Source organism: Melospiza melodia, chromosome 7 (assembly GCF_035770615.1).
Source record: "Melospiza melodia melodia isolate bMelMel2 chromosome 7, bMelMel2.pri, whole genome shotgun sequence".
In the NCBI taxonomy this organism is placed as follows: Eukaryota; Metazoa; Chordata; class Aves; order Passeriformes; family Passerellidae; genus Melospiza; species Melospiza melodia.
Window position 1 is genome coordinate 29,046,104 of NC_086200.1, and position 27,811 is coordinate 29,073,914.

Genomic DNA, 27,811 nt, shown 5'->3' on the forward strand with positions numbered 1-27,811 from the left:
CGCGGCCAGGCCTCGCAACGTGCACGAGGGGGACCCGCTGCCCGTACCCAAGATGGCGCCCAGCGCCGTGCCTCCCATGCCCTGCCCCCAATCAAGATGGCGGCCCCGGGCGTCATCCCGGCCTCCTTCCCGCTCTGAACATGGCTCCTCCCCGCCGCCTCCCTCCGCCTACCGAATGGCGCCGCGCACCGGTGAATGGCCCCGCCCCTTGCGCCGAGCGCGGCCAATCGGCTTCGCGCGGGGAGCCAGGGCGCCAACCTCAGGAGGCGGGAGGTCCCGCCCCCTCGTCAGGGCGACAGCTCCGCCGGCCAATGGAGCGGCGGCGCGGGCGAGGCGGGCCGGGCGGCGCCGCCATTTTGTGAGTCTATAACACGGAGCGGTCTCGCTCGTCCCGCTATTGCGGCGCCTCCACTCCGCTCCCGACGGGTCGTCTCCGTGTGCAATGGACGGGTGAGTCCCGCCCGGCGCCGCGCCGGGGCCGTGAGCAGCGCTGCCGGGCCGCTCCCGTGCTGTGGGAGCGCCCGGGTTGAGCACCCGCGCCGGGAGCTGTGGGGCGATACCTGTGGGGGGCCCACGGGCGCGGCCGGGGCGGGAGGGCGGGGGGGGTCTCGTGTGGCGGCCGGACCCCTCCCCACGGGCAGCGGCGGGGGAAGCGGGGGCGGGCCCGGTGCGCCGCCTCGTGCGAGCCAGCCCCGCGTGCTCTCCCACCGCCCCGCGGGTCCCGGCCGCGGCGAGCTCGGGGGTCCCGCCCGGAGGGGCTCCGGGGGTCCCGGCTGAGGGGAGCTGTGGGGCCGCCGGTTTGAGCGGCTCAGCGTGACCCGCCGGGGCCGGGCGGGGGGCGGCGGTGCGGGAGCGCCGCGGGGGCGGGTGGGGGGCCCGGGCGCGGCCCCGCGGGGGCGGAGCGGGCGGGGCGGGCGCACCTGGCGGGGCGGCGGGCGGTGATTCACGGCCGCGCTCCCTCCCATTGTCTGGCGCTTCCGCGGGCGGGGGCGGGGTGGGGGCTCTCGCTGGGTTCCTTTTGTGACCGGTTCTCGCTCGCCCAAGTTTCGCATGGGGGGAGGAGGAGGAGGAGGGCGGGCAGGGCTCTCTCGCCGCCTCACCTGAGCGCCGCAGGTACTGCCGCGGGCCCGGCCCCGCTCCCGTTGTCCCGCGCAACTCCCGGAGAGAAAACTTCCCTCCGCACGCTGGCACTCGGGGAGTTTCCAGAGCTCAACTTTTATCTCGGGCAGCGTCGATTCCTCTCTAACCACCGCCCGGCGGGGCCTCTTTGCGGCACAGTTCGCTCTAAAGCGCGTGGTTTATCAGGGGATCTCTCTCGAAAACGAGCTCTCCGCGCTTCTTTTCTCCTGTCTGGCGTGGGGGATTTTTTTTTAGTGATGTGGTTTTTTGTTTCTTCTAGCGAGCAGTAGTTAAAATATTTCTAAAGGCCTCCGAGTAAGCAGTTTGTTTTCCCCGAGCCGTAAGTACGGGAAGCCCAAATTAGTGCCTTCTCGCTTTCTGCCTCAGAACACTGGTCTGGGCGTAGTCACATGTCTGGGCTTTTTTACACGCTGAAAAGGTGGCGTCTCAGTCTTGTTTTCATCTTAAAACCCTTAAAAGTACTGTATCTTACAATTTTTGCAGTCCAGGCTCGCTCTGTTGCTTTTAACCAGTTGCTCATCGGGTTGAATGATACTATTAAAAAAAAAAGCCAACAAACCAAACAGATTCTCAGCACATGAGATCACACATTCTAGTGGTAAAAATCGGTTTGTTATCAGCTGTAGTTTCAGGAAAGGCGGATGTTTTGTGCGTGTTAAAGTAGTTGCTGTTTGAATGTAGAAGTTGTAGTTTAACACATGAGACTCAGTAACCCCTGATCTTTTGGAGATCCCGGTGCAGGATCCGTTTGCTCTGTAAAAGTGTCTCCTACTGAAACTTCAAAAGCTGCTTCGGAAAATAGTTTTAGGTTCTTGCCGAGCTGGCAGCAAGTGGCCTCTGGCTCAAGGCTGCTCCCATCTCCTAGAAATGATCCTGAGCTGTGCCCGAGTGATCCCCTTTGAATAAGTTGCTTTGTTAAAACATACGAGGAGCCCTTTTGGGCAATCCTGCTTTGGAAAATGACCTGGAGGTTTTACTGGTGCTGCTTATTTTTTCCTCTTATTGCATAGGAGTTATCCCATTTTTCCACGGGAAAAATAATTTTTAGGAAGGGCTTTATTGCCTCTTCTTCTGGAGCTGGGAAGAGTTTTGATTCCCTCCTGTGCAGGACAGGAGAAGGAAGCTTGGGATAATTTACTGAGGGGGTGTGTGAACTGGAAATACTTTGCACGTTTCTGTAATAAAAATTCTGAAATACTTTTGAAGCTTGTTTCCTGTGAAATGTGTTATCAAGTGGGTTACAACAATATCCCAGGAATCGATAGTTCTTTGGCAAACAAAATGACTTTTCCTGTTGCATACTTCTAAATGCCACTTTATGTAAAACATTTCCTGTGTGAGAGGCCCACAGGAGGAACAGGAAGTGGGAGAAACTGCTCTGGGGTAAGTTGGGGAGTTTGGGAAACGTGGGGGCATTGTCGGCAGTAGTTTTTTGGGTTTTTTTTGAAGGTTCTGGAAATGCCTGGATTAGTGTTGATGTGCTAGCTGAGGAATGTGTGCTGTGTTTAGGGATGCTGGTTCCTTGCAGTGCTCCGTGCAGATGGGTTTCATTAGTTCATTAGGGCTGACCCTCGAGTGCAGCCAGCCCATCCCAGGCTTGCCCTGGAAAATCAGGAACTATGGCCGTGGCTCCAGCTGCAGGGCTGGGTTGTGATGACACGGCACGTTGGGGGAAGAGGAAGTGTGAGGAGCTGAGCTGGCTCCTGCTGGTTCGTTTGTGAAGCTGGGGACACTCAAACAGGACTTTGCTGCAGGAGGAGAGGCAACAAAAACTAGTAAAAGCAACTTTTCTCGTGTTAATTCACAATATAGAGTTGTTCTTGAGTGCTTCAGGTTTCTTATTGTTGGTTCAGGGATTGCCCTGCCTGCTGTGTGTCACCCTGCTCTGTGGAGCTGCTGCAGGTCAGTCAGCTGGGCACTGCTGCATCCTGTGCTCTGGAATTGCAGGCAGCTCTTGGAGAGGAGTGCAACCAGGCAGGGCTGTGTCAAATGCTTCCTTTCTGCTCTACATTTTGTGTTGCTGCTTAGAGGGGGTTGGAATTTATTACAAAAAAAAAAAAAAAAAAAAATAATCACCAGTGCAGAGGGGTAACTAAATTCTTCGGCTGTGTGGAGCACTCCCATGAAACAATCACGTGGAGATGCTCTGAGGCTCTGGAACATCACCCTGGTCCAACGTGCCAGGCTGTGGGCAAACCATTCTGACTGCATCGTGCACATGGCTGTAAGGAGGTGTGTGGTGTGCTGCAGAGTGTTCAGTGCTGATGGGGTCGGGTGTGGTGCTCTTTTTCATCTTAATTGGAAAAATCTTCATTTTAGGAGGCTTAAGTCTAAAGTAGAGTTTAATAACTGTTTTTTGGTAGAATTGATAAGAGGAATCCTGTGTAGGGTGTACCCCAGGCTGGGATTGCCTGGACCTCTGGGCACTCTGCTGGTGCCCTGCTGTGGCATGAGGGCTGCTGTGAGCCCTGGCTCCTTCTCTGCTGGGACACAGCTCTGTCCCTGGGACCAGCACAGCTCTGCTGTTGGTCTCTCAGCAGAGCTAGAGCCTGCCTGGGGCTCTGTGGGTGTTGGGGACAGGAACCTCAGAAGGGGATGTTGGTGACAGAGCTGACTCGTGATGTTTTCCTCTCGGTGTGGTCAGAGTTGAGGTCACATTGCTGGGCTGGGGGGGTTCACCCCCACCCCTGCCCTTGCTGCCCTAGGGAGCGGGAGAGCTGCAGTTTTCTGCCACTGCTGGGTCTTGGGTCTCCACCATCACCATCTAATAATTTTTCCTTGTATAAACTGTCCTTGGCTCACCTGCAAAGACAACTGTGCACTTTGACTTGCTTTTTTCTTACTACTGTAAACTATGCTGGATTTTTGTGGCAAACCTATCTAACTTTTTTAATCCTTTTCTTTCTTTTTTCTACAGCATTGTCCAAGATATAACAGTTGGTACAAAGGTAGGCACTTCTCACTTTTTCTCTCTTTTTACACTGCTCAGCATCTGACCTAGTTTTAGCCTCGCCAAATGTAGATCTTCAGCTGTAAAGGGTTATTTCTGGTACCACATAAATGGGTTTTAACCAGAAGGTAATTCAGTTTCATGTGCATTTAAAACTTATGCTATGGCTCAGCATTTAGCTCTTGTCATTTAGGCATGGATGATCAACTTTATTGCACTTAGAAACAGCCCTTTCCCATGCTAAAATGTCAAGCCATGCTTGTTACTTGTGTGCTAGACAATGCTTCTCCATAAAGAAACTGGTCCTTTTCCTTTGGAGAACTCCATTTCCTTTGTGTGAATTCCTGCTCAGTTATATGTCAAAAATCCTTCTGCCACAAAAGGGAGGGTTTAGCAGCTGATTTTGATCTCTTGGGGGTACAGTAAACACGACCTTTGCCCTTGTGTAGTGTGAGGTTTGGAAAGGGCAGCCTTAGCCCTAAACTCAAAGTGCTGACAGGAGGCTCCTTATCAGCCACGGGTGGCAACAGGCATCACCTTCAGGGGATCAGCACTGGTGCTGTGAAACACCAGGCTGGGAATGTGCAAGGCCAGAATGGGCTGAAGGCTTAGAGTTTGATTTGGTTTAGTTTGTATGTTGTAACTCTGGGGTCAGGACTGCAGTGAACCCTCAGTGTGTGTGTGTGTGTGTTGGGTATTGGCAGTGCAGCTGAGTGGCACATGGGGAGGCAGTGACCAAGAACTGCCAGAGAGGCCACTTGAAAGGGTCAGGGGAGTGATGGGACTGATGTGGAGCATAGCTGGTGCCCTGGGAGCACCAGCAGAATGGGGTAGGAGCATCACACCCAAAGTGCTGTTGGCCAGCAGAGCTCTGTTGGAATAGTGGCCAGGGAAGTGATGCCATGGGATGGGACCGGTGTGGAGCAGAGCTGGTGCCCTGGGAGCACCAGCAGAATGGGGTAGGAGCATCACACCCAAAGTGCTGTTGGCCAGCAGAGCTCTGTTGGAATAGTGGCCAGGGAAGTGATGCCATGGGATGGGACTGATGTGGAGCAGAGCTGGTGCTCTGGGAGCACCTGCACAATGAGGTAGGAGCATCACACACAAAGTGCTGTTGGCCAGCAGAGCTTTGTGTTGGAAGGACAGAATGAGCTGTGCTAAGCACAGACAGCCTGGCAGTGCTTTAGAGGTCTGAAGGGGCTCCAACAGCTGTGGGGGAAAGGTTGCTCCTGCTTTTCCTCCTGCAGGAATCTCAAATTTGAATTAATGATAGTGTTTGGGTCAAGTCAAAATGCTGACTGATGCAGGGAGCTCAGTTTGCCATCGGATGTGAGGAGGAGAGGCTTGAGCCTGGACAGTAAGGTTGGTTAATAGTTCATAGCCATTATGAAAGGTGCACCAAGGCATCCCCAGAGCAGTTTGATACCTCTGCTGGGAAACTGGTTAATGTTGGTTAAGGTCCCCTGGTTTTTAACAATGTATAATTTGTAACTTTTTAAAGTGGCTTGACATAGCTAAACTTAACCAGGAAGCTGTAGTTGTAGATCTCAGTGAAGCTTGGAATTTTAGGGTGTGGGATTGCCTGCCTCATTGCACCCATCTGGGGGGATTCCAGACCCTGCTTGCAGTCAGATGAGGTCTGGAGCAATCCCCTCTGAAGCCTTCACCTGTGGCATGGGGGACAGCATTGTACCCACAGCTGTGCTGGCCAGACAGCAGGTAGGGAATGGTGACACTAAATTGTGCATGGAACATGAGGTTTGTTGTCAAGTCAGATGAGGCAGGTTTAAAGAAAATTGAATCTAAATTTAAAGCAAGGAGGAAAGCTGAATCATCTTGGTAAAGGTAAGCTTTCAACTGATTTTTGCTGTAGCCACGTTATCTGATTGTGTTTAACTACTGCAGGTGTAGCTCTTTAGTAATAGGATTCCCTTCCTTAGTGCTTGGGTGTCTGTTGGGAAATTGGAGTCTGTGCATTTCTGAGAGCAAAGTGAAGCTTCTCCTGTGCTCCCATCCTCTGCCTGGGTCAGCCAGCTTCCCCTGCTCTGGGGTCCAGCACAGACTGAGGTGTCCATTCTGTCACCTGTGCTCACGAGAGCTTCCTGGCTGAGCCACCAGTTCACCCATGGAGATCTGAGCTGGAAAATGGTTTTTAATCTGAGGTGTAAATTTACTCATCCTGATACGTGTGTACACAGAAGGTAGGAATTTGTTTGGGTGTTGGGAGGTGACAGTCCCCAAAATCTGTCAGCTCTTGCCATGCTCAGTGACCTTGTCCATGATCTGATACTGTCACTGGAATGTCCCAAAGCTGGCTCAGACAAGTAGGAAAAGTGCTTGTGACTCAAACCATGCTGATCAACGTGTCACAGCAACCTCCCAGTGGCCTCTTGCTGTCTTGCTGAGAGTGCTGAGCTTAACTTGGAAGTTGAAAACTTCATGAAAGTCAGTTTTTTTTCAGTTTGCTCAACATTATTGCTTTAAAAGGCAAGCTGCTAGCATATTTTATTTTCTCACATCCCTGATTTACATTTTAAGAGTGTTTACACCCACTTACTAATTTTTCCAAGGTCTTAATTAAATTTAGTTTCTTTAACTTAAGGAGCCCCCAGGTGTTCCAGTGGCTTACTCTTCTGAGTACTGTACTGGCCAATAGTGTTGTTTTTAATCAGGTGTAATTGTAGTAGCCATTGCAGGCTCCTCAGTTTCAAGTGTGTGAATTTGTTTAGGAAACTCATTGCCATTCTGGTGTGGGGATTCCTGATGCACATCCTGCAGATCAGAAACACATGATCTAAGACTTACATGATCCAAAACTTACTTCCCATAATTTCACTGCTGTCTGAAAAGGAAATAAGTATGGCCCTAAGATGGAGGCATGGAGTTTAAACTCTGAGGTGCTCTTTGACCCTGCAGTTGCCTCTTGCAAGTCTGATCAAGGTCTCACTCTGTTGTGTCTCTTTGCTCTTTGTTTAATTTCCCTGCACATCACTGTCCCTTCACACTCTGAGAGGATGAACTGTGACACGTCGCTGTTCTTTAAGTGAAATTGCATTTTGGTGGTTGGAAAAGTCTCAGAATAGTTTAGGTGCTGAATAATCCCATAGTTTCTTGGCTAAGTCAGGCTCTGCTTGAAAGATTTCCCTTCCAGAAACCAAAAGTGCAGTTGTGTGGCGTTTGAGAAGTTAATTTTTAAAACAGGCTTTTGCTGGAGTGTGATACAGGCTGACTGCATAGAAGTGATTTGTGGTGAAGCCAGGATCTTTGCCATGGGAACAGTAATTATGGCTTCAGGCAGTGGGCCAAGAATGTTGTGAGGAAATTCCAGTCCCCTCCTATGGTTTTAGTTAGAGGCTGCAACAAGCTGGCTCTTGTGGCCTCCCCATCAGGGTGAGCACACATGGGAACCACATGTTGGTGGCAGTGGCTGCTGGGTGCCATCAGGTCACCTGGGTGTGCCAGACAGCTCCATCTCACCTGAGAGTGCTGCTTTGTGCACCTGGGTCTTCAAGTGATGGATAAAATGATGTTAGAAAATACTGGATTTAAACCTCAAGCCTGCTTTGATTTCAGTCTGTGATGATGTAAAAAAAAATGAGAATATTTCATACATGTGAACTCACTCAACTGCACATTTTGAAGTCGTAGGGGTGGACTCTGATATCTGTTTCAGGTACTGTCAGACTGGTAAGCACAGGTATGCTGCTGCTGCATTTCTTGTCCCCTCACACCAGCAAGAAGAGGAAGTATTATTTATTTACACATTTCCCATGGCTCTGGTACAACAATTTCAAGCTTCCTGTGAGAACACACTGAATGCTGTGCCCAGCTGGGCCAGTGTTTGATCCATCCCATTTGTGGTTCTGCCTCTGCACAGCCACAGTTCAGGTGCCTGGAGAATTCCTGCTAAACCCAGGTGTTCCCCTGACAGATGGGGCAGAAATGTCCTTTTATGAGTTCTGTGTTCCTGTACTGACTCACCCAGCACTATTTCTCCCTGATAGGATTTCTGTTGAGCTTTGCCAAGGCCTTTCTGCTCCGTGGCAATGACTTGAAAAACTCAAGGTTGAGTAGTTAAATTTCAGCTTGGGAGAGGTGGATCATAAAGCCTGGGCGTGTGCTGCCCTACCGAGCCAGCATGACTGCATTGCTGCAGCTCTTGGAGTTGAGGAATTTTGGGCTATTTAAACTGGCCACACCTTTTATTTGCTCAAAGGGCAGGTTTGTTTCACAGGGTGTCTCCATAGTAGCAAAGACTGAGAAGGAAAGTTAGGAGGGGCTGAGGGATGAGTGGGTTGAGGATCTGGCTTTGCTGTGAGGCTCTGATAGAGCTCATTGGGGTGAGCAGGTGCAGACCCAGAGGGTCTGGTGGCTTTTAGGAACTCCTGTCTGCAGCCTCTAAAACAGTGCTGGCACTGTGTGAGGAAGCTGCCACACTCTGACTGTCCCACCCAGCTTCAAAGGGGCTGGCAGTGTGTGTGTGTGTGCCATTGGGGATCCCAGGGGCTGCTTTGTAGGGATATCAGCCTCAATCTTGTCCAGCAAGGGGGAGGCTGTAACAGCTCTAAAAGCCTGAAGTGGCAGGTGACTGCTGAGCAGAGTGTGGGTTGAAAATGTGTCCCCTGTGCCTGCCAGATAGGCTGGTGCCTCTGCCACAGACCCACTGTCCATGGAATATGCTGACTGCTGGGCTGGACTTAATTTGATTAATGGTATATCTGTTCTTATGTTTGAATTGGTACATCAGCCATGAGCAATTTGGTGAACTAAATAGATCCCAACTGCTTTGGTTCTGATCAAATGATAAATTGTGTGTCCAGTGTGTGAGTGACACCAAAAGGAGCAACATCACACTGTGGAATCTTGGAGTTGTTTTGTGTTGGCTTTAACTTCCCAGCTTCCTGGAGACTGTTGGGGATGCAGGTGTGTGTGTGTGTGTTCTTCAGAAGTGTTTCACAAAAAAAGTTGACTCATGGTTTGTTTGTGACCCAAATTGGAATGTTTTTCACACTAGAAATGACTAAAGAGTGCTGGAGGCAGGAGAGGGGGAATAGAGGGGAAATAGAAGTGAGCTGTGCTGGACATGAGTCTTTGGTGGAAGGCAAGGAAAACTGGCATCCTTCCTAGCAGTTTAAATTTAGTTCCATTCTTGAATCTCAAATCTCAGCAAAAAATGCTGGAATGTAACATGAGTGTGATGATGATGATGATGTCATCAGACTGGATTTCTCTTAATAGTTTCTTCACAGAGATTTGAGCTGTGAACTGAAGGATCAGAGCATTCCTGCGTCCCTCTGGGACTGACCTCGCACAGCCCCTGATGAGCCACTTGCTCCTCCTGTGCTCAGAGGCATTTCCTTGCCTCTTTGATCAGGGCTGAGGGTTTTTGTGAGCTCAGTGGTCTGAGTCACTTTAAAAAAATATTACAGTGGTCTTTTATTGGCTGTACAATATTTTTCCAAATTTAGAGAAAGTAAAGAACAACGATGCCCATGTGCTCTGGCTTCTTATAGGACAGACTTCTTTTGATTTATTTTCAGAGGGGGTTTCCATGTGCTGCTGTTCCTTGCTTTGCTTTCTCTAAGTGCCTGTTAGCTGATGGACTGCTTGCCCTAAAATCCACCTTTTCCCTCTAAAGTGCTGCTATCCCAAGTCTGTCAGGGCAGTGTAGGGTGCTCCACACCCAGAGACAGTCCTGCTGAGTTTCTCATTGAAGCATGGAGAGAAACAGCTTTTTGTAGATCCTGAAGCCACAGATCCTGTGGATTCTGGCCTTTTTGGTCATTGTCCCCCTTCCTTCCCACACAGTCCTTTTGCCTTTCCTTTAATTTTGCTTTCTGCCTGAAAATTGATTGATACCATTTATTTGATATGAAATATTTTTATGGTGGTTTAGTTTGTGTTTGTTTCTAGCCTTTTGCACAGGCAGGATGCAGTTGACTTACTGTAATCCATTTAAAATAAGTGCTGGATCTTAAGTAGATAAAGGATTATATAGGGCAGCTGGGAATTTCTGCAGCACTTGTAGGTGTGCTGATAAAAGCTGAGACAATCTCTGGCTTCATTCCAAAGTGTTGTAAGCCAGGTAAAATCCTACTGGCAGTGAGGCAATGTGTGTAGTGTATGTGAGTGAGCTTTTTAAGTAAGAGACTGGACAGACTAAAAATTCTTAGGCTTTATTTAAAACTTTAAGGCAAGGTAAGGCTTAGAGTTTTGGTGTGGTCAAAAATACAACTGGGGGAGATCTGAAATGTTTAACTGTACCTTGCAGGAGCCTCCCTCTCCCTGAGTCTGAAAAGAGAATGAGGGAATTGTTGAGCAGGGCTGGCTGTGTGATTAAATTAGTGTAGCTTGGGCAAGGGGCCTTCTGTAGCCAGGAGCATCAGGCCAGAGGAGGCTGCTGGCATGGAAACCCCTCCCAGTGGGGTTTCCCTGGTGCCACTGTGCTGCTGGCAGGGGATTTGGGTGGTGGAAACAGCCCTGCCCTGCTCTAGGTAGGATCTGGCTGTGTAACTCCAGAAGGGGGTGGTTGTTTGCAGTCCACAGGAAGGGGAGATTTGTTAGTTCAAATGAGGAATTTGATGTGCTGTGAGTGCACTGTGGCTTCTGTTAATCTAGTCATAAAAATACCAGCTGTGGAAGAATGGCTGAGCAGAAATGTCAGTGTAATTAATGCCTCTGGGAGCAGGGGGTTGGAGATTTGTGTCTTGAAGTGCAGCTGGGCCTCCCTGAGTGACTCAGGGAGAGAAGCAATGCTGTGGGTGGATATAGGTGAGCACCAAGCACCCTCACAGCCCTTGGCTATGTTCCTTCCTTTTTAAACCTAAATTAAATTATATGAAACTTCAGAATCAGTAACTTCTCTCCTGTCTTTCCCAGTATAATTCAAAATACCCAGTGGGTGAGAAACTCTTCTAAACCTGTTCAACCAACCAGGCTTGCTTTGGTTCCTCTGCCTCTACTGAATTGAGTACTTGGTATGAAACATTTGAATTTATATCATGGTTTTAAAGAAACTCTTTAGAGTCTGGAAAGAGACTGGTGATCCCTGCAGTATAAGGGCAGGGAGGCTTTGGAGTGCTCATTACTGTGGGTTTCAGTTTGCCTCAAGTTTGGTTGTTCCAAAAAAGCAACTATTTCCTGTGGTTATCCAATATCAGCTCCAACAGGAACAGAGGAAGAACACCCACTGATGAAGAGTCATGGTTCCTTGTGCTGGGGAGAGCATGGGCATGGCAGCACAGGGTGACCACTGAGGCTCCTTGGGCCACTGTGTCTGCTCCTCTCAGACTTCAGCAGCCACTCCTGCACTGGGAGATGTGGGGAGTAACTTCAGTGTGACTGCACAGTGCTACATGTACTGTGTGTAGAGAAAAGACTTTGGAATAACTGCCTTTTTCCAACCATGGCAGTCTTCCCTCCTTGTTTGCATGTACTTCCAGCTGGGAAGCTTACAAATTGACTGCTGCTGCTTTTGATGTTGAACAATCATCCCCCCTCTGCCTCCCGGCTCTGGTCACAGTGGGCAGCACAGGCTGTCTCCAAGATAAGAGGGGAGTGGATTGGAAATTGCTCTCCTTAAAGAGACATGGACGTGTGGAGCCTGGCTGCAGTGATATCCTTGCCTTCCCTGCCTGTGAGGAAGTTCTCAAATACTCAAATGTGTATTTTAAACAAGCCATTAGGAAAGCTAAATTCTTTCCATAATGGTATAAATGCTTGTTTTTCCAGTTTATAGTTTCCTAGTGTTGCCTCCATGAGAGCCAAATATGTGGCTCATTCTCCCAGTGTTTCCATGATGGATTGCAGGAGCTGCCCTCTGTGTTTGCACAGACACACCAATTTGTGCTGGAAGAGTTCTGGATGTGCAGAATTTTACAAGTTAATATTTAAGAAGATGTTTTAAAACATTCAAGTCCCGTTAAGGCCTGATGCAAAGGCTTTCATGAAGCCAGAAACAGCTGATTATGTGGATAGGGCTGTGTTTTGGTGAGTGGCTCTTGTCAGTAGCTGCCAGGTGTATCCCAGGCTGTGGCACAGAAAACCTTACCTGGAGTGGCAGCAGCAGTGCAGGCACAAGAGTGTTCTAACAGCAAACCAGAGGATTTTCTTCTAGCCTTGGAATTATGCCTTAATTTGAGTCATCAAAGGATGGGATCAGAGTCTAATAGCCTCCCAGCCCAGCTTGCCTCTTGCTGCACTCAGGAATCGAAGTGCTAATTAGAACAGCTGTTAAAAGGCCCATTCCTAATGACTGCACCATGTGAGGAGGAGGCCCAGGCCAGAGCCTTGGTGGGAGCTGGTCAGTGCTTGCAGGTGACCAGCAGCAGCTCATGAACAGTGGCTTGGAAGCTGGCCTAATTCTCATCTTCGGGACATCAAAGTCCTTGAAGCCTCTTTGAAGAGCTGGCAGTGAGTAGTCAAACGAGAAATTCAAGATTTGAGGGGGAAAGAAAAAAAAAAACCCAAACCGTGTGTGTGTAGCTGGGTGTTCTGGGGCTCTCAGTGACCTACTTTCCCAGCCTGTCTGCTGGGGGAGTGCACAGAGCTTTTGTTGTTGCAGGGCTCCTGTTTCTGCAGGTGCCACCAGATACAGGGTGTGTGGAAGATAAGGGTTTCTGGTGCCATGCTGTGGAGCAGGGTCCGTTTCCATTGAGGTGGGTGGGAGCTGCCAAGGCAGGGATGAATTCTGAGCTTTTTTCTATTGATAAAAACTTTTTGGTGTGGCGCCTCTGTGGAAGAATAATATAAAAAAAACTACAAAAAAGTGCTCTTGTGTGTTAGATCTCTTGTGTGTAGTATCATGTTTGCTCACAGTTTACAATGGAATTTGAAGTCTTCAGTGTTAATTTACTTGAAATTAAGCCATGCTGATTGCAAGATGTGTATGCAAGTATAGATTGTGCTGCGAAGTCATTCATAGGCATGTTTGCTTTTTGTCTTAGTAATGGTTTTTTGTATCTGCTACTTGGGTTGCACCAGTCCTGGTCAGTTGAGGTGATTTAGGTGACTTTACAGAGAATGCTGTATCAGAAAATACCTTCTACCAGGTCAGGGTGCTCCAAGTCCTGTCCAGCCTGGGCACAAACACTTCCAGGAATGAGGCACAAAATGCACATCTTTGATTCATAACTGCCAAGTCATTCCCAAATAGTTTTGGCAGCTTCAGAGTGAAAATTCTGTGGCATGGGAGTAGTCAGAAACCTGTTTTGCCACGTATGACAGGAGAAGGTGCCTGGTGCACTGTGCTGTGTGTGTAGTGGCTTCACACAACTCAGCAACACTCCAGCCCTGAGAATCCCTAATGCTGAGCTGAAAAGAGATATTGGATAGTGCTGCTCCATTACCAAACTGGATCTGACTGATATTTAATTCATGGAGGTGAGCTTCACTGCCCACTCTCAGTATGTTTTCGCTTACACTTGTGTTCAACTCCTCTCCAGCTTTCTCAGTTGTTCTGCTTTAGGAGTGCCTGGATAGAATTGAGTGAAATGCTGTCCATTTATCTGTCATCTGTTCTCTTCCAGCGGGCAGCTGAGGAGCTTTTCTCTCCTTGTGTTACTACTAACGGACCCTTTATCATGAGCAGCAACTCTCCTTCTGCAGGTAATATTGCATGGAAACAAGCACAGCAATTTATAAATACTGCAGGGAGGCCTGGATTTTCCTTCTTAGTCATAATTTTAAAATCTCTTCATTTTTAGTACTTACTAGGCCTTTTGTGGGATGGTGCTGAATAATAATAATAATAATAATAAATGTCTGCCAACAACACTAGGCCAGGTGGGAAGGAATAAGGCACCAATCTGGGGTTAGTGGCACAGACTTGCACTAAAAATATGAGTGGGTGGGTGTGAGCTTTACACAAACTAGGAAATGGCCACTGAAGAATTTATTCCATTGCAGTGGCATTTGGCTGTGTCACTCTCATAGTGCAATTTGGGGGAAAAAATGAGTACAACCACACGTCTTCAGATTCAGGTTAACTTAGACTATGGAATTTCTCTGTAATAGTGCAGTAGCTGGCTGGGGAGCAGAGCAGAGTGGTAGAAATGCATGCTTTTTCTTCCAGATCCTTCTCATCAGCAGTAACTCTTGTTTCTTACAGCTAATGGAAACGACAGCAAAAAGTTCAAAGGTGATAACAGAAGTGCCGGGATCCCATCCCGAGTAATCCACGTCCGCAAGCTCCCCAGTGACGTCACGGAGGCAGAGGTCATTTCTCTGGGCTTACCCTTTGGCAAGGTCACCAATCTTCTGATGTTGAAAGGAAAAAACCAGGTATGGCCTCCCTAACATGGATTGTGTCAAAGGCTTGATAAGTTTGTCATCAGGAAACCGACTCCAAGTTGTTCAAACAGCTGCCGTGTGTTACGAGTCAATAACTTCTGCACACTCTTATTTTACTTTTCTGTGCTTATCCCATGAGCTGTAGAAAATACCACTTTCAGGCTGCAGAAGGAGCTCAGTCCATAATTACAGGTTGTCACTTATAATTAGCGTTAGGCCTGGTTTGGAAATTGCAGGCCTGGGATTATTTGAACAGCAGTGCCATGAGTTGGCCTTTTTCACTCAGGCTTGCTTGACAGCTGAGTTACCACTGTGTAACGTGGCATATTGAGGACACCTTTACAGATCTAGTAAATGAGCTGGGTATGGCTGAAATACTCTTGGGTAATGGGGGTGGTGTGCAGTAATTTGGTAACTAAAATTGTCTTGCAAATTAAGGAGTAAAAAAGCAAGCCAACTTTAATAATTGCTCAAAATATTGGCTTTAATCTTAATTACGAAAAGGTGCCTCTGATATATTGCATGGTGTGATTATATTCAAGTCCTTGCTGCAGTGATTTGCTACAATCCCTTATGTTCCTCTTCTGAAGGAGAGAAGCCCCTAAGGGTGTGGAGCAGTGTGGGGGCTCCCTGCCCTGGGGAGACTTGAAGAGTCTGGATTGTTGTTCTATTTTTGTGCTCTTGGAGATATTTACATCTAAGTACTCACAGCATGGAGATCTTAGGGTGACACTGAAGCTTTGCCTTCAATCAGTCTGGATAGAAGATCTTTATTTGCTCTACTTATAGCTGGATTTTAAACAGTTTTATGTGCAAAACCACATGTGTAAATGCAATTGTGAAAACCCAACCCAGTTGGAGGGTCAGGGTGACCTGGTGCTGCCCTGGTGTGACGTGTCCCTGTTGGATTTCACTTCCCAGGCTTTCATAGAGATGAACACAGAGGAGACAGCCAACACCATGGTGAACTACTACACCACAGTCACTCCGGTGCTCCGGAGCCAGCCCATCTACATCCAGTTCTCCAACCACAAGGAGCTGAAGACAGACAACTCTCCAAACCAAGCAGTCAGTTTGTTCTCTGCATTGTCATCCCAGGGAGGGGGGGGACACACAGCCAGATCTCTGCTGCTGGCTTGAGATCCATGGGCTTTAGTAACATCTGGTGCTTTAGGATGTTTGTTTCTAGTGCTTAAAATATTTCTGTCAAGTGCAGCCATTATGGGGCAGAACTCAGCTGTGGTAGAGCACAGCCTCAGCCTGGTGCTGGTGGGTGCAGCTTTGAGGTGGCAGCACCTCTACCCAGCTCTGAGCCCTCAAGGGTCTCTGCACCACATGCTCTGCAAAGGGGAAAAAATTCCTAGTTTCAGTTCAGCCCCTTTTGGCGACTTTTTAGGACAGGAACACAGGAAAGAAGTTCAAGTGTTGTGGCTCTTTGCCACTACATCCTCTTTGTCTGCTCTCCCTTTTTGAGCTGATTCCAATCAGGAGCAGAGCACCCAGTGCTGTGCAGATGGAATGCTGCTCTTGGGTGCCTCTCATAGCTGGAGCTCAAATGTTCTGTGTGTCAGGGGGCTCTGCAGAACCCCAGGCACCTCTCACTTCTGGATCCCTGTGGCAAGTGTGCATCGATCTTTCAGTCTCATCACCTTGTCTAGGATTCTGGAGATGGATTCAAAAGCCCTTTTTTTCCCCTTTTTCTAAAAAATGGTATAATATTGCTGCATCAGTTTATGCAGAGCAAGGTTTTGCCATAGCATAGGTACTGCATGGTTGATTTAGTTGGCATTTTTGCCTTGCCCTTACTGCTTGGGGTGGTCTTTATTGCCTCTGTCTCAAATATCCCCCAGCCTTTGGAGCAGCACAGTTGCTGCTCACTGCTGAATCCAGCAGTCTGTTTGCAGAGAGGCAGCTCAAGGAGAGCTGGCTGTATGTTTTTTGGAAGCACAAGTGTGGGTCTAACAGCTTTTTCTGCCCCTGCAGCGTGCCCAAGCAGCTCTGCAAGCCGTGACCCAGGTGCAGGCTGGGGCTGTGGCGCTGGCCGCCACGGCTGCGGCCGTCGATGCAGGCATGGCCATCACTGGCCAGAGCCCTGTCCTGAGGATCATTGTGGAGAATCTCTTCTACCCTGTCACTCTGGATGTTCTGCACCAGGTAAAACATGTCACCACAACTGCTTGAAGATTGTTCTGGAGGAAAGGGCAGCAGCATCCGGTGTGTTGGTGTGGTTGCAATGTCTGTGGTTTGTGTTTGTACAATGCAAGTTCTGAACAGAGCTTGTCTGGAGACCACACACCTGCAGGAGATGCTGCTAGTTTTAGTCCCCTACTCTTGCATGATTTCAATTTCCAGAGATTTGAGTCCTAGTCCACTTTTTATTATTAGTCCACTTATTTATTATTATCAATTATAGTTCTTCAAGTTATCTTTAGGTTTTAGCATAAGTAGCTGATCCTTATCCTTGTGCTGGGTCCAGGGAAACAAATACAGTGTCCAGGAGCTATGTAGGCAGTGGCCATTTTGGAAAGTTGCCTCTGTCTGCTGTGATTGCTTAATGTTATCTTCATGTTTAAACTACAAGCTTGACTGCATTTAAGAATTCCTGAAATTCCTGGAAGAGGTCGAGTTCCTGAAGGTGTTTGTGAATATTCCTGTTAATTAACCCAGAATAAACAACTGTACTTAGCGGAGCAGTTCAGCCGCTGTGCTGTGTTCTAGGCTGATGCCATGATGCCAGTCAAGCAATGCCCACAGTGTGGTTTAAAACCTTCAGGGCTGCAGTTGAAAGCTGACAGGCTGAAAAGACTTTTGTTTCTGCTTGTAATAAGAGATCAATACAAAATTATCTTACTGTAAATGTGATAACAAGATACACAAATATTACCTTGCAGATCTTTTCCAAATTTGGTACAGTCTTGAAAATCATCACATTCACGAAGAACCACCAGTTTCAGGCCCTCTTGCAATATGCTGACCCCATGAGTGCTCAGCATGCCAAACTGGTGAGTGCTGGATTATTCTCACTTGTTTGCCTTGTTTAATCCAATCTCAGGGTGGGCTTTGGGGTGGGCTGACACCAAGGACAAAGTGTGAGTGGGAGGAAATTGCGACTGGAGGCTGCCAGAGGGGCTGAATGAAGCAGAGCTGTCTCCACATGAGATACCTGTTCTCAGGTGGAGCTGTGGGATAGCCTAACACTCTCTCTCCAGAGAGCAATTGCTGTGAGCTTGTTTTGAATGCATTTGTTTTCTCTCAGTCTCTGGATGGACAGAACATCTACAACGCCTGCTGCACGCTGCGCATCGACTTCTCCAAGCTCACCAGCCTCAATGTAAAGTACAACAATGACAAGAGCAGGGACTACACCCGCCCTGACCTGCCCTCTGGGGACAGCCAGCCCACCCTGGACCAGACCATGGCAGCTGCTTTTGGTGAGTTCAGCAAGTGGGAACAGCACAAAGCCAGCTGATGTGTGTGTGTGTCATGGTGAATCCCCCTACCTGTGCACCCCCTACTTTTCATTCTCACTGTGCTCTGAGAAGTGCCTTGTCCTTGCAAACACCACCTGGGCTCAGCTCTTTCTGAGGAACATTTTTCCAAAGGTATCTAATCTTGCACTGACTGTTTCTGTCTGCATGCACACCCTTTGCATATTTGCAAATCTGAAAGCTAGGTCAAGTTATAGTTATAATTTAGCCTAAATGCTTTTAAGTGTAATTTCTCTTTTAGAGTGCTACAGTTAAGCTCTAAATTTAGGTATAAGTCAAGTTAAAGTACTGGTAAGTTGAAATGTTGAGCTTTAGGCAGCATTCCTTTTCATCACTGTTTACTCTGTTTTTGCACACACACATACCTAGGTAGGCTTCAGTTCCTTTCTGTTTTGATTGCCTGGATTTTGTTTGGTTTTGTTGTTGTGTCTTAGTTGTCCTTTGTAAGTAGAGTAAATCTTGCCAGTTGTTGTGCTTTGTAGTTTAATTAGATATAACTTTTGCTTATACCCTTGTTGGTGATTTTTTGGGCAAACTCAAGCACAGTTTGGGACAGTGTGTCAGGAGAAGGGATGGGGTTATCATCCTGGTGTATTTGGTCGGAAACTTTATTTGAATGGAGTGTAACTGAGGCAGAACATTTGGGGATCACTGAGGATCGGATTAGTGCCAAATCCCGTGGTCGGTGCCTCTGGTGCCACCTGGTGTTTGCCCAGGAATTGTTTTGGTGATCTCTGGGAGTCCATTGTTATGTGAGAAGCATTTAGGGTTTAGCTTTCACCTAAATGCTTCTGTTGAAGGACAGATCAAGACGTTTTGGCTAAGTTTAGGGAGGTTTAGGTCAGATATAAAGGAAAAGTTCTTCACCCAGAGGATGGCTGAGCACTGAACAGCTTCCCAGGGCAGTGGTCACAACATCAAGCCTGACAGAGTTGGAGAAGCATTTGGCCAACACTGAGCCACATGGTGGAATTGTTGGGCCTGTCCTGTGTTGGGCCAGGAGCTGGACTTAACAATCCTTGTTGCTCTCTTCCAACTCAGAATTTACATAGTTCTGTGAAGTTTAGAGTTTTCCTGCTGTTGAAGCATTTTTTGTCTGTCTTTCCCAGGTGCCCCAGGAATAATCTCTCCTCCATATGCTGGAGCTGGCTTTCCTCCTACTTTTGCCATTCCTCAGGCTACAGGTACTGTATTTGTAAGTGGAAATTCTGTGTAGGTTTTGTGTAGCTGAAGCATCTTCATGTTTTAAATCAAAGCAGTGATGATTTTGTTTGAGTTAGCCATGTAAATTGTAAATGCTGGCATTTAGACATGGAAGGAATGGTGATCCAGTGTATCACCTCAGCTAGGAATGCTGTGTGCAGCTGCAATGTCCTGCTGATGGGAAGAAGATGCATAAAGCAGGATGGGAGAAACTTTGAAAGGCAAACTTTGAAATAATATGGGGAAAGTGGTGAGGAGATAGAAGTTCTTGTGCTTTGAATTTCCTCTTGTCATTACAGAGGTTAGGTTAAATGTGGTCAGAAGCAAGGAATCTGTCAATTTTTTCCCTAAATATTTTGAGAAGGCTGATATTTAAGGTGAACTTTAAAGTTCACAGCTCATGCTGTAGGTAACAGATCATTGCTGCTTCCAGAAGTAGCCAAGAGTCTGAAAACTGGAGGTGCTGACCATGCTTGCAGGAGTGCCAGCCTAAACAAGCCTTGCTGGGGTTTTCAGCATTCCAAGCCATGTTGGCTCTCTGGGAACATGATGGAATTTCCTTGCTTATGACAAACAGGCAGAGTGGGCTGTGGAGGCGTTGCTGTTTTGGTAACATCCAGCCCTGCTGAGGAAACAAGAAGGGCTGCTTTGGGGATTAATCCATGCAATTGACTACTAGCAGTTGTTTCTTGAGCTTTAAAGCTCTTACCCTTGAAGGGCTGGTACTGGGAGCAGTCTAGGAATGCCTGTGAGTGCAGCTGCAGTGTTTCCCAGTCAGGAGAGCTGGGTGATGGTGGCACAGAGTACCTGGTGGTTGCATGTGTGATGAGAGCACATTGTGCATGCCCTGGTTGGACAGACCCTCCCCATGCCCCGTGTGTGACACCTGCCCTGCACAGCAGAGCTGAGGCTTTGTGCTCATCCGCTGCTTGTGAAACAACGCTCCAGAGTGCTGAGGCACCTGCTCAGCACCAGGCACTGCAAGAGCAAATCCTCTTAGAAACCAAAACATTTCCTGCAGCACCAGAAGCGGAGGCTCCTGCTGCCCTTAGGATTACACGGGCACTTTTGGGAACGATGACTTGCATGGTTCAGAGGGTGTGCTGTTCTCCCTTCTGGTGCAGCAAATACACTAGAGTACATGCTGTTAATTCTTTACTGGTTAATATTCTTTAATTTCCAGGCCTGACAGTTCCAAGTGTTCCTGGAGCACTTGCTCCTTTGGCTATTCCAGCAGCAGCTGCGGCGGCTGCAGCAGGGCGGATTGCCATTCCCGGCCTGTCTGGGACAGGGCACTCCGTGCTGCTGGTTAGCAATCTGATCCCAGAGGTTAGTGCAGTCCTAACTTTACTTGTTTTATTTTTCTCCTTCCTGTTATCTCTGCTTTCACTTTCTGAACACGGATTGGGCTGAAATTCATTGAAAGTGAAATCCTGCTGTATCCAAAGGAAGCGGCACCGCTAGAGCAGCCGCTGCCGTGCTCTGACAGCCCCAGGTGCAGGGCAGAGCAGTACTCTAGTTGCTGAAGGGAAATGGGAAAGTCCATCTCAGATTGAAATTGCTCTTCCTTGGTTCAAAGCCAAGGATGCTGCCTGCCTGCTCTTGTCCCCCAGAGACTACAATGCCTGTCCCTTCCTCCCTCTTCTGTGTGGAGTCTCCCCAACCATTCCCATGGAATAGTGTCATTTGGGTCACAGAGTAGCCATGTCCATTCCTTTTCCTTGGCATGTTGTAGTTTTTAATACATTAATTCAGAACTACAGAGAGGCTTCATGCTGACCTTTGCTCTTTCTGTGTAGTGTCTGGATCCCTGCTAGCTTGACCTTGTACCTGTGCAGTGTTTCCTCTGCCATGTGCTTGCACATTTCCCCCTTCCAGGATTCCTGGAAGTTTTTCCTTAGCTAAACCCCTTAACAGCTCACAGTTTACATTTTCAATTCTGCTTAACTGAGTGAGTTGAAATATTTGGATTTCTCTAAAAATAATGCAAGTAATATTTGAACAAAAACCTTGTTTAATGAAAAACAGCACCATAAGGGAATTGGATATGGGAGGCTTGAATTTTCCTTCAGTCAGCCCCTGGATCTGGTTGGATTGAAAGTGTAGAACCTCTGGTGTTCAGCAGAGTGATGGGGCTCTGCTGAGGAGCTGTGACTGGTGGGACTGTGCACACACGTTAATAGCACTTTGCAAAGCTGTAAAACTTACCAGTGATGGCAGAGTCACCACAAAACCTCTTTGGATCAAAGGGGAAGCCTGGATGTGATGAATGATCAAAATATTTAACTCTTAATGAGGTGAACCAATTGGATCATGTTTCAGACTGCTCTTACCTGTCATTGCAGTTCTCTCCAGGGCATGAAATAACAGCAGGGGCTGTGGAACAGTTTTGGGATTTGCTGCTCGTGCTGCCTGGAAACTGCTCTGCCATTCCAGGGACTCTCATCTCTGCTTTGTTCTACCATAAGCCCTGATAATTAACAGGCATCATTATTCCTGAGCAGTGTGATGCTTCCAAGTGTGTGTTCCCAGGAAGCTGTCGGGTGCCTGGATGGTAGTGGCAGGACAAGGGGCTGTGCTGCACTTCTCAGATTTCTCACAGCTCTGTTTAGGCAAGAGCAAGCAGTTATTTCATGCCCTGTGGTTTTTTTGAGGAGCTCTTCACTCTCCATCCAGCTTGTCTTTGGGCTAGAGAGACTTTGGGACTTGGACTGAAGCTGTGAACTAACAGACATGAAACTTTTTCCACTGCCTGTATAATCAGTGTTGTAGAAACTTACCTGTGCCACAACCAGTTAGTAAAGAGACAGTATTGCCTGGAGTGACTGCTCTGCCATGGGGTTTTCCTGAGTGGGAATCATGGGAGCTGAAATGGCTCCATTTTTTCTTCCACAAGAGTGGGAGCAGTCCACACATCTCAGCTTGTGGTGACCCAGTACTTTGGGTTTCTGCACAGTGAGATCAGGCCACAGAGCAGGAACAGTCCTCTACAAACAAGGTACCAGCTCCTTATCTGAGAGCTTCCAGCAGACCTTGGAGTGGGATTTGTGGCAGTGCAGCTGCTCATCCACATGATCTGTTTGTTTAAAGCAGTGGTATCCAAGGTGGATGTTCCTTGTTTACTTCCAGCCAAATATTATGGCATGGATTGCTTCCTGCAGTTCCTGACCCCAAAGCAGCAAATGAAGCTGTTTGTGACTTGGTCCATGAAGTCAATAATTGTAAACAGAGAAAATATTTTAAGTAAAATTTTAGGGAATGCCATTGCAATTGAATTGGTTATTGTGAAAGTCACTCTGGGGGGATACTATCTCTTACTCCTTTGTATATCTGAAGTAAAAATGCCTTTTCTTTATCATTGTGTTCCACTAGGTAAAACCTATTAACTGTTTCTGTAAGCAAGTTATTGTATGTAGAATTCTATAAATCTGACTGATGGAACACTACATATTCCTTATGTATTTACTGACCTGTGTTTTTTGCTACTTTTTTCTTTTCTCCCCATCCCTGAATTTTTTTTCTTCCCCCGATCCGGAATTTCTTTGCCAACTGACTGCACGGTACTTCTGCTTCCTGTTGTTGCTTGAAACAAAAAAAAAAATAAAAAAAAATAAAAACATTCCCCTTCCAAAAAAAAAAAAAAAATAAAACAAACCCTGCTCTTCGGAAACCAACCTGCCCTTCAATATTAACCATCTTGAAAACTTCATCATCCATCAACCAATTTCGCCATTTCCTGCGGGGACTCTGCCCTTCCTCGTTGTGGACGATTTGTGCAACCTCGCTCTCCCCTTCGATTCCTTACCTCTTCCCTGTCCCTCCGCTGCCTTGCTCTGCTGTTCTCTAAAGAGAGTTACACCCCAATGCCTCTTTATTCTTTTCGGTATGTTATTATTCACACTTTTTATTACCTTGTTTTTTCATTTATTTGAGATTACTTTTTGATACTTCAGAAATGTACAGTTTGCAGTTTGCCTTTTTTTTTCTTTTTTTTTCTTTTTTTTTTTTTTTTTTTGATTGCATAATTTTGATTTTACATTGTTTACTTAGTTTGCTGTTTAATTTAGTTTGCCTTTGGTTTTGGTTCAGTTCTGCATGGGTTATTGCTTTGCATGTCTTTGATAAGAGTTTTAAATTGTGAGAGCATGCGAAATTGTCCAGTCTTCTGGCAGTAAGATTTTGGCTTTTTGCTGAAACCCAATGTCTTTTCTTTAATGTATTGTTCCATTATTATTCTGCTATATAAGAATTCCCTTAATTAGAGCAGAATATGTAGCCATGGTTGGAATGAGATCAGTTCTGGTTGGGAATGGATGTTTTTGCTGTTGGATTGATTAGCTGATGTTAAGTTGAAGTAGACTTTTTGTTTCCCTACCTAAGACTGTTCTTGTTTCCTCCCTCTTTGAAGGAGTCTATGGTGATGTGCAGAGGGTGAAGATTTTATTTAATAAGAAAGATAATGCCCTGGTTCAGATGGCCGATGGGAATCAGGCCCAGCTTGGTAAGCTTGGCAGGCTCAGACTCTGGGCAGTTAGGGACAAAATGGGTAGTTAAAACTTTTTTTTTGGCACTTTGTTCTCTTTCAGTAGAAGACTTAAATTTACCCAGGCCTTGTGGGGTGTGGCAGTGGGGTGGCTGATGGGTGCGAGAGGGAAGCGGGCAACGAACACGGTGAAGCAGAGGGACCCTGCAGGGTGTGGTGTCTGCGAGGGCAGTGAAATTGTGGCCTTGAATTCATGTCTGGAGCAAGCTGAGGTAGCCTGCAGTGAGGTGTGTGCTCCCCTTGCAGCCATGAGCCACTTGAATGGGCAGAAGCTCCATGGGAAGCCCATCCGTATCACGCTGTCCAAGCACCAGACAGTGCAGCTGCCCCGCGAGAACCAGGAGGACCACGGCCTCACCAAGGACTATGGCACTTCTCCTCTACATCGTTTCAAGAAACCAGGCTCCAAAAATTTCCAGAACATCTTTCCTCCTTCTGCCACTCTTCATCTGTCCAATATTCCGTAAGTGTCAGCAGGGAGAGTTCCTGTGTGGCTGAATATTGATGTGTTTGCAGCTCTGTGTTGCTGTCAGGAGAGCTCATCTAGCTTCCTGTTCCATTGTCTTGCCAAGAGGCTGCTGTTAGGGAATTTAGAAAACTCATGAAAATTAGTTTATTGTGATTACCTTAGTCTGTCAATGTCTATTTGACTGGGAAAATTTTTTGTTTCAGACCTTCAGTAACTGAAGAAGATCTTAAGTTGTTATTTTCAAGCAATGGTGGGATGGTCAAAGGATTCAAATTCTTCCAGTAAGTGTTTTCTGTTATGTCCTCTCCTTACTCTGGGCTTTTCATATGGGAAGGGTGGAAGTACTTTATTCCAGTCAAAAGGCTCAGAGGTGAGCAGAATCCTTGCTCACAGTGTTTGACTGTGGAATATAAAGAATTCCTGAGCACTGAGGGCGCAGTAGGGCTGCATGTGCTTGCCACAGAGATACTCCTCTAAAGAGTGAGTGTGCTGCAGGTCCCTGGGGGGTTCATTCTGTGCTGGATTAGAGAACTTGGATCAAGTTGGGGAAGCTCCTGCAATGGATCTAAACATGCTTGAAACTTGTGTCTTGTCAGGAAGGACCGTAAAATGGCTCTGATCCAGATGGGCTCTGTGGAAGAAGCCATTCAGTCCCTCATTGACCTCCACAATCATGACCTGGGGGAGAATCATCACCTGCGTGTGTCCTTCTCCAAGTCCACCATTTAGAGCTTGGGAAGGCCTGAGTAAAAATGGACTTGACTTAAAACCTCTGGGGTTCAGCCTTGACCTTCAAAGGCTGGACACCAGGGTTTCAACTTCCATCATTCCAGAAAAAAAAAAAAAAAGCCACTTTAAAAATGCAGCTGAAGTGACCTTAAAAGACCAGAGATTTTATTTTTTTAAAGAGAAATCAGTTTACCGGTTTTTAAAAAAAGAAAAAGAAAATTAATTCCTCTTGCTAACCTTGCGGTGATGGGTAACAATCTTGACTGTTCCAATAAAAATCACAAGTTCAAGTTTACACTGTGGAACCTGCTCTGGGAAATTCCCCTCCCCTCCTGCTCCTCCTCCCCCAAAAAGCAGATCCCAACAAGTTTTATCAGGTTTCACATTGATGCCTTTTTTTAATTTCCTTACCCATCCATGCCTTGAAAGACCTAAAACCACTGTGTGAATTCACTGTAGCGCCTTGGAGTCAGGATTGTGGTGACCAGGAGCTCCCAACCCGCCCAGCACAACACTCGGTTGCATTGATCCCACCTTAACCTGTGCACCTGCTGTCCTGTGCCTTAAACCTTCTACTTCTTTGGGGAAAACATCCGAGCTGCAGGGAGGGGATGGGCAGAGCTGAGAGGGGGAGCGGCTCTGGCTGACGATCAGCAGGGGGAGCTGGCAAAGTGGATAAAGGAAATTTTTGGGCTGTGACTCAGGGCAGTCGTTCCCTGCTGCCCCCTGTTGTGTGTGTGTCTCGATCTCCACAGTGTGCCCTGTGCCACTTCCCAGTCTGCTCGTGGGTCATTGCCACCTGCAGACTCACAGGTGGGAGTTACCTGAGAGCCTTTGGCTGAGCAAAGCTCTGGGTGGGGGAGCATTCCCAAGGCCAAATCACATTCCAGTGTCAGGAGCGAGCCCGCAGGCTCTGCCCTCACAGAGGGACAGCAGAGCCGCCGTGGGACACTTGTGAAAGATGAATCAGAGTTTGTCAAAATTGTGTGTGTATATACCTAAATGCTTGGCTAGGATTTGGAGAATCCTTGGATACCCCACAATTAGAAAGGTGCCTGCAGGAGGTACCTTTGTGCCCTTAATTGGAGATTAATGAGGCTGCTGTAGCTCCGCCGTCGTTCTTAGAGCATGTCTTCAGCATTTGAGCTTTTGTTTGAATCCTTGTATTATACTTTGATGCCGTTGCTGTCCTCTGTGCCTAGCAATATTTCCAGTTGACCAAATATTCTAATCTCTTTATATGCAAAAGAAATAGTTTTAAGTACCTTTTATAGAATGATAAGATGATATAAACGTAATCTAAATTTACTCCTTTGTGGTATTACCCGTGTATACTGTACTTTATTTTCTTTGTTTTGTAATTAAAGCTGTAGGGCAGGAGTAGTTTCCAGGCTGAGGTCGTGGCTGAGGATGAGCAGAGCCGAGGGTGTGAGAGAATGAGCACAAACAGCTCAGAAATAGAAGGAAAAGGACCCAGGCTAAAGATTTTTTTTTTTTACCTTTTGAACCTATAAGCCCAGATGTTGTTCTAGGAAGGGAATTTATTAAAAGTAGAAAGCAGCAGATCAGTTTTTCCCAATGATACAACAATTTTAATTATTTTTTTCTGGCTTACAACTCTTTCCCGGGCCATTCTGCCTTCTTATTCCATGTGATCCGATGTTGCCTTACATTTCCCTCTAACCTGCAACCTGTTCGGATGCAAAATAACAAGAATCTTGTACTTTTTTTCAGGGTTTTTCTGCAAATTGTGGACCAAAGTTTGTTTTTTAATTGTCTTAGTGTTGCAAGTTCTGATTTCCTTGCTTGGTGTGGGAGCTCTTGACTTGCCTAGCACTGAGTGTTTGGAAAAGTCTTAACTTTCTGTAGTTCCTCCCTGGACTCTCAAGGATATGAATTATGCTGGAGAAGCATGTGAGATCCAAGTGAGGCTCTGCCTGGTGCTGTGGTGTGCTGGGTACCCCAAAAAAGGGGCAAAACCCCTGCTTAGAGCATCACCCCAGCTGCTTTTGGGTACCCCTAAATCTGTGCTGGAGCCAGGGATCTCTCCCTGCAAAGCTCCCCGAGGAGCAGGAGGGCACAGCCAGGGCTCTTGTGGCCATTGGTTTGTCCCCTCCTTAGTGAAACACCTCCCACAGGGGACCCCAGCAGCACTGGGGCGACTCAGTGCCCCCCATCACCCTCCCCAGCTGTGGGGAGGCTCCTGGGGCCAGGCCCCAGCTGGGACACTCGGGGTGTCCCATGGCAATCCCAGATGGATTTGGGGTAACCAGGCCCCCCAGCACGGCGGGCGCTCCCTTTGGATCCTGTGTTTGCATGTAAAGAATGTGAGTAACTAAGGGTGTACATATTTATAATTTTTTTATACCTGTTGTAAGACATGAGGGGCAGCAAAACCCAGTTTTTTATGGTGACCAGATGTATTGTATATTTTGATAACAGCAATTCCAGGTTCAGTATTGTGGAAGGTGGGTGGGGAGGGGAAGTGTACACACCATCAGAATTCCATTGCCTCTTTCAAAGAATGTTTGTAATGCAAAATGAAATGAAATTAAAACTATTTTATAACAACCTTTGTACCTTTCTGTAGCTCCATTATTTCCTGTTGAGATTGTAGAAGCAGTTGGTGCCCAGTCTGTACTTGTGCTTTCAATAAATTCTTCTGTATCCTTCACTCCTGATCTTCCTCCTCTTTATTGTGCCTGTTTTGCTTCTGATTTTTCCTTCTCATGTAATTCCAGCTGCCTCATTTTATTTTAACTTTGACTTTTCCCACCCTCTGGGCTGGCAGTGCGTGGCCCTGTCTCCATGGGGCCACGGGATGGGGTCTGACCTGGAGAGAGCCCTGAGGGCTCACTGATGCCCTGCCTGTGTCACACTCCAGCACTTTGTTACTTCATGTTCCTAAACTTTCCATATGTTCTGGCTAATATCCATGAAAAATAACCCACTTTTGAGTCAAACCCTCCTCTCTGTAGTCCTGTGCTGTAGCTGTGGGG

The 27,811-nt window shown here is 47.2% G+C and overlaps 1 protein-coding gene across 2 annotated transcripts; it reads left to right on the forward strand.

Annotated features, from left to right (window-relative positions):
• The first annotated feature begins 335 nt into the window (after nucleotides 1-335).
• On the forward strand, nucleotides 336-27,486 carry PTBP1 (polypyrimidine tract binding protein 1). Of its 2 annotated transcripts, XM_063160999.1 has the most exons (15): nucleotides 336-450; nucleotides 4,058-4,088; nucleotides 13,618-13,696; nucleotides 14,199-14,371; nucleotides 15,302-15,448; nucleotides 16,364-16,534; nucleotides 17,272-17,382; nucleotides 17,637-17,811; nucleotides 18,978-19,052; nucleotides 20,255-20,400; nucleotides 22,921-22,954; nucleotides 23,480-23,572; nucleotides 23,861-24,077; nucleotides 24,287-24,364; nucleotides 24,680-27,486. In XM_063160999.1, the coding sequence occupies exons 1-15, from the start codon at nucleotides 443-445 to the stop codon at nucleotides 24,810-24,812; spliced, it is 1,671 nt and encodes a 556-aa protein (XP_063017069.1). In that variant the 5' UTR covers nucleotides 336-442; the 3' UTR covers nucleotides 24,813-27,486. The 2 variants fall into 2 exon arrangements, with proteins under 2 accessions (XP_063017069.1, XP_063017071.1); XM_063161001.1 differs by lacking the exon at nucleotides 4,058-4,088 and having other exon boundaries at nucleotides 345-450.
• Nucleotides 27,487-27,811: the final 325 nt, after the last annotated feature.

Coding starts and splice junctions, on each gene's coding strand:
- PTBP1 (XM_063160999.1), top strand. Junction 14,372..15,301: donor TGTTGAAAGGAAAAAACCAG/GTATGGCCTCCC, acceptor TTCACTTCCCAG/GCTTTCATAGAGATGAACAC. Junction 20,401..22,920: donor TTAGCAATCTGATCCCAGAG/GTTAGTGCAGTC, acceptor TGTTCTCTAAAG/AGAGTTACACCCCAATGCCT.